The sequence below is a fragment of the Trematomus bernacchii genome, unplaced genomic scaffold, assembly GCF_902827165.1.
Source record: "Trematomus bernacchii unplaced genomic scaffold, fTreBer1.1, whole genome shotgun sequence".
Classification (NCBI taxonomy): Eukaryota; Metazoa; Chordata; class Actinopteri; order Perciformes; family Nototheniidae; genus Trematomus; species Trematomus bernacchii.
Genome location: NW_022987567.1, coordinates 5072894 through 5081951, shown reverse-complemented (window position 1 = coordinate 5081951; position 9058 = coordinate 5072894). Strand labels below are relative to the sequence as shown.

The window sequence follows — 9058 nt, the reverse complement described above, 5'->3', positions numbered from 1 at the left end:
GTGATGAAAGTACTGTACAGTTTATACATTTAAAGGGGAACTGCAGCAATGTTTAGATATCCAGTCTGTTTAGGAGTCTTGTAAAGTAGCTGCCGCATGAGTTATATAAAGCCTTTTGTGGCTATAGAGGGAGCTGTCTGATAGATAATGCCTGTTGGAGTTCAATACTACACATTTGGAAATGTTATGTGTTTGTGTTATATTAGATTTTCTCATTTCAGTTGTAAATTCATGTGTGGGATGTAAGTCATGAAATGCTTTTTTAAGGATTCATTTTAAAGTGTGTTGTTCCCCTATATCCAGTCTCTGATAGTGTTACGTTATTATGAGAGTGCTCTCATACTTGTTGGATTCTGAAATTGTATATATAAATATATATGTGTGTGTGTGTGTCCGCATCTGTAGCCTGTTATTGTCTCATTATACCGCACTGTGAATGAATTAAAAGTAAATATATAAGTCATCATGAACACAGTTCTGTCCATCAGACCATGGATGTATAATAAGAACATCAGACAGAGGGCTGCTGTGCCTCCTGTCATCATTAATGGACGTCTCTTTAAAATGACCGCTCAGAGGAGAGGAGTTCTCATTTCTCTAACCGCCTGCTGCTTCCCCTCCTTTCTCCTCGGCTCCCCTGCTCGGCTCATCCGCTCGCATCTCCTGTGGGTGGGACTAAGACACGAGGATAGGAATCGAGGAGGGGAAATCCCAGAAATGAGATACGGCCTTAGTGACGATGTCTGTACGGTGGCCGAGAGGGGCAAACCATAGTTGTAAACATGGCCGCTCCAGGCTGTGAACGCTCTTAATACATGCCTAAAACGCCAGAAATGTATTATTAAACACAACTTTGTTGTCGCTAATCTTGCGTTTGTTGAGCAGATTAAATATTGTATTGTAATGATATATATTTGTAAAGCGTGACGTCCGGCTTCTTTACGGCGTTAACATGTTGGCAGCGCATCACCCTACGTTTTACGGCAGCGAAGCTTCAATTTGGTTGGATGGTGTGGTGCCGTAAACCGTGTTGGTCGCAGAACGCATGGGACTGAGCTGCGATAGCGTGTGTGTTTATCTGAAATGTAAGTCACCAGTAAAATGTTGTATATACCTGTTGTTGTTCGTGTTTAAAGTAGAGATAAACAAAAAACCGTGGCGTAGGGTTATATGTATTTTATTAAGATGTGTTGACAGATATTGTTTATGCTATTAGCTATGTTAATTAGCATTGGCAAAAGTAGCAACACATTTTAAACATTATCCAAGTGAGAGAAAACAAACCAAATTGAAGAAATATGCAGCATTAAACGTGACAAATAATTAATACCAGCTACATTTGCTTGAGTATTGAAGGATAAAGAAACAGTCAGTCTTGAAATATACGTTTTCCTGCAAGTTTTGTACGAATACTTAAGTTTAAGATACTCCTAGCAGTAAAAGATTGTGATATTGATTTTGAAATGTGTTATGGAAGTGTTTAATTTCTGCAGATAGTTCACTTTATGTAGACTAACTGCTCACTCAACAGATAGGCCTGGAAAAATGTGTGAGTGTGGGATTGTGCATTAATTTTGTGTATTGAATCTGTCTTCTGCTGCTGTCTTTCTGGGGTATAACCTTAGAATGGAGGCTAAATCGAAGAAACCCTTTTCTCCTAAAGGTGGAAAGAAGTTTACACAAAAAGGAAAAGGTGAGCTCTAGTTAACATTAACCAGCTATACAGCATCACTTTCAACCAGGTTTGTCATTGACATGTTTCACTCTGTCCAGATTCAATGGGGACCAAACTTGGAGGAAAACCGCCTGGTAAGAAGCCCTTCAAAGCGTATGACAACACAGGGGGCAAACCGTGGAAGGGTGGAAATGGCGGAAACAAAGACTACAAACCTGCCTTCTCCAAAGCTGGGCCTGGTCAGCAGAAGAGAAAAATGCCATTTAAGGCAAAACATGAAGAAGAAGGGGAAGGTGAGGAAACCTCTACGTGCTGACTTTAAAAAGATGTCAATAAGGTTTTGCATAATTTAGTCATTTACTCCTCATGGCTTAATTAAAGGGGCCCTATAATGCTCATTTTCAGGCTGATATTTGGTGTCTCTACTGTGACATGTCTCCATGCTTTAATGTTCAAAAAGCTCTTTATTTTTTTCATACTGCCTGTGCTGCAGCACCTCTTTTCACCCTCTGTCTGAAACCAGAGCCCAGTCTGCTCTGATTGGTTAGCTGGCCGGCTCTGTTGTGATTGGTCAACCACTTAGAGATGTCCCGCCCCTTAGCCTTTCAAGTACAATGGGTTGGAGCTAGCCAATAGAAGCGCAAGTGTTACATAGTGGTGTCACTCTCCCACAAGTAAACATGGAGGAGTTATAATTGCAGTTCAAGTAATATATTTTATATATCGTTAGCAAAGGGATATGAATCATTAATGCTGCACAATTGGGGGAAAATAACTCAAATGTTTTTTTGAATGTATGGAGATTACTATATTGGAAGAATTTATCATTTTTAGATATATTTAAAATGATCAGGGTGTTTTTTTAGGAGGATATATACCAAACAAATGCATTTTTTTTTAAATATTGTTTTGTAGGCCTGGAAATCTATGCAACACCACAAAACCTAATTCATAATATTTCCACATACTTTGCCCGTACAAAATATTGTGCCTTCCGTGATTTGAATATTGCAGTAACCAATATTGTGATGTTGATGAATTGTTTGACCATATTAATAACATGCACGTGGACTTTTGATTAGTTGCTGTACACATTGCTCTGCTCAAAGCAGTATGGTAAAGCCTTCAATTCTGTTCCTCTGGATTCAGCCTAAATATTACTGTTGTTTATCACCGAAGTGTGGACACATTGTGAGTGTTTTCTGCGTGTGATCAGGTCCAGAGGCCAAGAAGTTGAAGGATGGCGAAGTTAAGCCAAACACAGAGGGGCTGACGGAGGAGGAGATCAAGAAGAACAGGCAGCAGGCGAAGAGGGATCTGAAGGACAGCAGGCAGCACGCGGAGAGGAAGGACATGTTCGATATCATCCGTCAGTGCAAACGCCTGTGGGGCGACCTCAGGAGGTACAACCACACAAGGGCCAGAACATATTAATATTAGATGTAATATGCCTGTTCACTGACAGGCGACGATGGTGGTGTGTGTGTTAACAGGAAGAATTGTGACAAAGAGCTGAAGACCAAACTGATGGGGGAGCTTCACGATCTGGTCCGCGGGAAGATCAAGCAGGTGAGCCTCACTCTGCCTCCCTCAGGAGCTATAAGGCTCATAAACAGAATCCCTTGAATGAAAAAAACAAACATGTGATGTCGGCTAAATGACTGCAGATCGCCTGTCAATCAAAGAGTTTGGAACATAAGTGTCTTAAGATTTTATTTGGATGCACTTTATTTTAGTCCTACTGCCAGGTGCCGTTCAACCAGTACACATATTCCCCTTTTTTGTTACTTATTTTTTTAACCTGCGGCAGGATAATGATACTTTCTTATTATAACTGAAGGTCTAATTGGACTTGCCAAGTTCATAGCTGAGATTTGATGACACAGAGACGCGTTTAAAATGGTCTAATATGTCAAGAAACGCAAGTAGTTAGACAAAAAATAACTTTCTAATATGAAATCTTTCTGACTGTCATTTCTCACTGTTCTCTCTCCTCCAGATGGCCTTTGCTCACGACTCGGTGCGAGTTCTCCAGTGTTTCACACAGTTCGGCAGCCACGAGCAGAGACAGGAGGTCTTCGATGAGCTCGAAGGTGAGTGTGCTTCATGGACTTTGTTTTGTGTTCACATCATCAGACAATTTAATAAACCTTACGTTTAAATTGACGCAGTGAAGTTTTTCATACACTGCAGGCTGCTAAGGGTTTTTAAACCTCAACTTCCCTGTAAGACTCACAATCACAATTGCCTTGGGTTGACAATCTTACTTTCACAATAAAAGCCCAAGCCATCTACTCTGCATCACAGCCTACCAGCTGAGCATTTTGCTAAGAGGCAACTGAACATATCATCTCACAGTGGAGAGAGATGGGTGCATTTTTAAGCTGTCCTGACATTTTGACAATATCCTAAATTCTTTTAAAAAGGAAACGCATCCATGAATTGAATCATTTCCATGTTCACATCCTGCCTGATCAGCAGCGTCAGCCACATGACGGCTGGAGGGTCAGCTGACCTGTAGTCCAGCTCTATATACGAGCCGCTAATAAACAAAACATTAACTGTCAGTATTTTCCTGTCTCCCACAGATGACATCATCGCTCTGTGTAAGTCGCAGTACGGCAAACACGTGGTGAAAAAGATGCTGATGTATGGGTGAGTCTGCTCATAGTGGTTTCTTCTATTCCTTTCAAGAAGATGTCCGTATTCAAATCAGACTTCTATAGAGTAGTGCATCGACGACTTATTTTGTAAGCTGACCTGGAAGTTGGCATCGCAAAGATCCGATGGGATTTCAACTGGGCTTTAGGACTTATTCCCGCAGAACTCTATTTGGTGCAGTTAAAAATATCAGTCATTTTAGTGGTGTGTGTAACTTGTGTGTGTGCGCCTTCCACAGGAACAAGGAGCTGATGGCGGCTGTGATGAAAACGTTCAAAGGTCACGTGCGCTCGATGCTTCGCCACGCCGCCGCCTCGTCCATCATCGAGTACGCCTACAACGACAAAGCCGTGTTAGCGCAGAGACTCATGCTCACTGAGGAGCTGTATGGGAACACCTACACCGTCTGCAGGGTACACACACACACACACTCCTGATGATGTCATTGTGTCTGCGTTGGTCATGTGAGTGTTATCTGCTGCTGAATGAGTGCCTGAACTTTCCTCTTCCTCTGCTTCAGTCTGGAGTGTGTAACACCATCGAGAAAGTGGCCGAGGCGAACCCGGACAAGCTGGCCAACATCATCGAGGAGATGAAGCAGACCCTCACTCCCATGGCCCAGAAGTAAGGCAGCCTGTTTTGTATCACTACATTTAGTTAGTAATCTTTGGGTTGTCTTTGGTTCCTTAGCAACAATGTTTAGTTATCATTTCTTGGATAAAGATAATAAAAAGCTTGTATATATGAATCCAGCTTTGTTTTTATTTATTTTTTCGCTTCTCTTTCTCCGTCTCATTGATGTGATTTAATGTCCTTTGGATTAATTATTTGGGTTGTGTTGATTGCATGTTGAATTTAAAAACAAGGTAACTACATCTTCTGTTGTTGTGTTTCAGAGAACAAGTCATCAAACACTCTCTGGTCCACAAAGTCTTCCTGGACTACTTCCTGTTCGCACCCGAGAAACAGAGAACGGTGAGCAGTCGCATATTTCTTTATTAAGAAAGATGCAATGTGCTGCAAAAGAAAAGTAAATGTAACAACAGAATAACAGTAAAGAAAGCAAACCAGACAAATGTTACAGTTCCATAGAACAACATATTTTCAAATAAAAGACATGTTTATAAGTGTATTTACTGTTGAATGGAATGACATGTTGCTTCTCTCCGGTGTGTGTGATGTGAGCAGGAGATGATCGAGTCCATCAGAGAGTCAGTCGTCTACATGGCTCACACACACGACGGAGCCCGAGTGGCCATGAACTGTCTGTGGTTCGGGACGGCCAAGGTGTGTTCACACGCGCATACACACACACATACACACACACATACACACACACACTGTAGTTTTGGTCATTAATTCTGCCTCACAGGAAATGAATACCACAGGTAAAAAGCTTTTTTCCAAGAACTAGTCAAGCGGCGAACAAAATGCATCAACCAATCATGTCTTTGTTACGAAGATTTGTTTTATTTGTCATGTTTCAGGACAGAAAAGTCATCATCAAAACTATGAAGACCTACATGGTGAAGTTTGCCACGGTGAGTTCTCAATGCCATTCATTCATTTTAGAAACAAGCTGTCTGTACCTGTGTTGGCTCATTGGATTTTAGAGAACAAAACTCTTAATTCTAAGTATTTACTAGGAGAAAAGGTTGCATTTATAAATATCTAAACTTAATAATCAGTTTATGTCTTACCTGAACTCCTGATGTTCATGTGTCTGTTCTCTGTCCACAGGGAGAGTTCGGTCACCTGGTTCTTCTGGCCATGTTCGACTGTGTGGACGACACCAAGCTGGTCAAACAGGCCGTGCTCTCTGTGAGTCTGAGCCCATGTGCTTTGATGCTTCATTACAAGATATTCCTGCACACAGCTATGATTTAATAGGCTAATATAATCAGGTTGTAGTTATTATCTAAAAGTCTTGTCTCGCCTGTTTCCCTGTGCAGGAAGTCTTGTTGTCTCTGGATGAGGTCATTGGTAATAAATACGGTAAGAAGGTTCTGTTGTACCTGCTGACCCCCAGAGACCCCGCTCACCTGCTGCCGGAGATCATCAAGGTGCTGGAGCGAGGAGACGGGAACACACACAGGTAACTCATCACAAATGTCTAAATAACATTTAAAAACTACATTTTTTATAAAAGGTATTTTTGCCAACAACGTTTTATCCCATGACACATTTTGTCATTATTTGCTTTCACTTTTTATGACAGTGGAGTTATTTTCAAGCTTCTCACCTTTCAGCCAATCACATGCCCCCTGCTGCTCTTAAAGGGATAGTTTCCATTTTTTTATTGGGGTTGTTCACCAACTGCTTCCAAATAAACATTTAAACTTCTCATGGTAGGGAAAGTGCTCATTCATACTGATCAGAACAAACGGCTTCCTGAAGGGAGGACATCAGTAGTGAGGGATGTAAACGCTGCAGCAGAGTGACATCAGATCTGTGTTCCTCTCCCCAGTAAAAAGGACATGGCGGTCCGGCGAAAGGAGCTGCTGGAGGTCGTCTCCCCCCCGCTGCTGGAGCATCTCCGTACCAACGCCGACACCATGGTGATAGACAAGGCGTCCAGCGTCACCATCAGTGACATCCTGGCGTCGGCCTGCGGGGATCTGCGGCCCGCCATGACAGCCGTGGCTCAGCTGGCCAATCAGGAGCTGGTGCCAGGGGGGATAGACGGACAGGTAGGGGGGATGTGTGTGTGTGTGGGGGAGGGTTATCGGAAGAAGCAAGCATGGAGGTTCTCCTCACAATGAATGGCTTTCCAAAACAAAGTCTGCTGTTCTTCGCACTGACTTCCTGTTTCTGCTGCAGCTTCACATGGCCGAGCACCCAGCAGGACACCTGGTGCTGAAGTGGCTCCTGGAGCAGGACATGACGCTGGCAGAGGCCGGCAAGGAAGGTAAAAACACACACACCTACTGCTAGACCATGAAGTCATACATTCATTTAATTTTGCAAAACTGCGCCCAAATGTTTTTTATTTTTTTTAACCAAATTAAATCAGGGCAGTTTTTGAGACAAGGGTAACAGAAATATAAGATTATGAGCTAAAATAATGATAACTAAAGCATGTCTCCCCTCTCTTCTTTTTTTCCTCTCAGAGCGCTTCAGCAGGATTCTGGTGGACGCAGTGGGAACAGACAAACTGAAGAGCTGGGTCAAAGTCAACAGAGGAGCCATGGTGCTCTGCAGGTCAGTGAGCGAGCACACACACACATCATACACTACGGTTACCTCATCCAAACCATAAGTGTCCCTCTATTTGTCAGGGTCCTGTGATTTTATTTATTTTAAGCGTGAGATTTCTGCCATAACAACCCCATGGAAATTAGTGGAGGTGTGATGCTCAAAACAATGAAACGCTTAAAAAAACCTCAACAAAAAAACATATATTTTTTCCAACAGTGTCCACGTTTTTCTTGTCATTCCACATTCTGTCAGCAGTGTTAATAGGGAACATTTCATTAATAATGTGATCAACACAAAGGCATGACATGGATAAATATTGAAACATAATTGTGTTGTTAACCTTTTTGAACCTTTGCCTGTTTTGTTTGCAGCCTCCTAAACAGCTATGAGAAGTCTGTGGCTGCGGAGGTGAAGGAGGCGCTGCAGTCCATCAAAGGAGAGCTCAGCAGCCTCGCCAACAACAAAGGAGCTGAGATCCTGCTGGAGAACCTCAACAAGTAGAGACTTTATTCCAAACAGACTGGTGATGTCATCGCATCATTTCCTGTGCAGCAGAAAAACAAGACTGCAGACGTTTGAAGCTGCGAATGGGAACGATTTCAGGAGGTGTATGCGACCTGGATCTCCGTTATGTCCGTCCCTGATGGAGAAATGGACGTGAATTTGTGTGGAAATGTATCTGTTGATAATTAAATAAAATATGTTTGAGAAGGTGATTGACCAAGACAACAGGTCAACAAAATACATCTAATGTAAACACACTTTGCCATATTTTTCCCAATGACTGTCAATAAAACTCAGTTTCTTTCACATAAAAGATTCCCTTTGGGATGCTGAAGGCTTTTTTTTGCCGATTAGTTGAGGTTTATTGACAGTAGTCTAACGGCAAAGGAGATAGTTAATAGAAACTCAGAGCAGCAGACTGGTGAAAATAACTTTGTGCTGTTGGATTTAGCTCCAACATTTCAGCAACATCTGTTTAACAGGAAAGGTGTTCCTGTAGCTTAAAACTAACAGACCCATAAACCAGACAAATAAAAACAATCTGTATTGCAGTACTGTAGTCCTATTCTAAGATTTTGTACCATGTGTTTTAATTGTATCTGCTGAAAAGAAAGAATTTGCAAAATAAAGACTATTGTATTCAAATTTGAGTATTTAACTATCACTTACGTAAAAGCAGTAAGTAACCATTTCTGATAAGAATATTGATACCTCTGTCAAAAGGTAACATGCACATAATGTTGTTTATGTACATGTGATGTGAGAGCTTCTTGCCTGGAAGTTCATCTCAGACTGGGCCAAACTAACCATCCCCTGGCTATAGCTTCACATTAAAATGAATGCTTTCTTGCCTTCCTGCCAAGAGTTAGATGATACTACGAATTGCAGCAATTAGCTTAGCATAACGCCAGAAAGCAGGGGGAAACACATAAGAGGTTTCTCAATACTCTAATTTCCCCTCCTCGACTCCTCGGTCCTCCGATAGTGACCCGGAAATGGATTTCAGCGCGCCATGTTGAA

The 9058-nt window shown here is 42.0% G+C and overlaps 1 protein-coding gene across 1 annotated transcript; it reads left to right on the top strand.

Moving 5' to 3' along the window:
* Positions 1-952: 952 nt before the first annotated feature.
* Positions 953-8683, top strand: pum3 (pumilio RNA-binding family member 3). Its single transcript, XM_034125955.1, has 18 exons — positions 953-1085; positions 1626-1693; positions 1774-1968; positions 2892-3078; positions 3169-3244; positions 3675-3768; positions 4264-4330; positions 4575-4749; positions 4857-4960; positions 5233-5311; positions 5525-5623; positions 5824-5877; positions 6077-6157; positions 6289-6431; positions 6804-7026; positions 7157-7244; positions 7447-7537; positions 7906-8683. The coding sequence occupies exons 2-18, from the start codon at positions 1627-1629 to the stop codon at positions 8033-8035; spliced, it is 1953 nt and encodes a 650-aa protein (XP_033981846.1). The 5' UTR covers positions 953-1085; position 1626; the 3' UTR covers positions 8036-8683.
* The last annotated feature ends 375 nt before the right edge of the window (positions 8684-9058 follow it).

Coding starts and splice junctions, on each gene's coding strand:
- pum3 (XM_034125955.1), top strand. CDS start 1,627: ATGGAGGCTAAATCGAAGAAACCCTTTTCTCCTAAAGGTGGAAAGAAG. Junction 5,878..6,076: donor ACATGGTGAAGTTTGCCACG/GTGAGTTCTCAA, acceptor CTCTGTCCACAG/GGAGAGTTCGGTCACCTGGT. Junction 7,538..7,905: donor GGAGCCATGGTGCTCTGCAG/GTCAGTGAGCGA, acceptor TTTTGTTTGCAG/CCTCCTAAACAGCTATGAGA.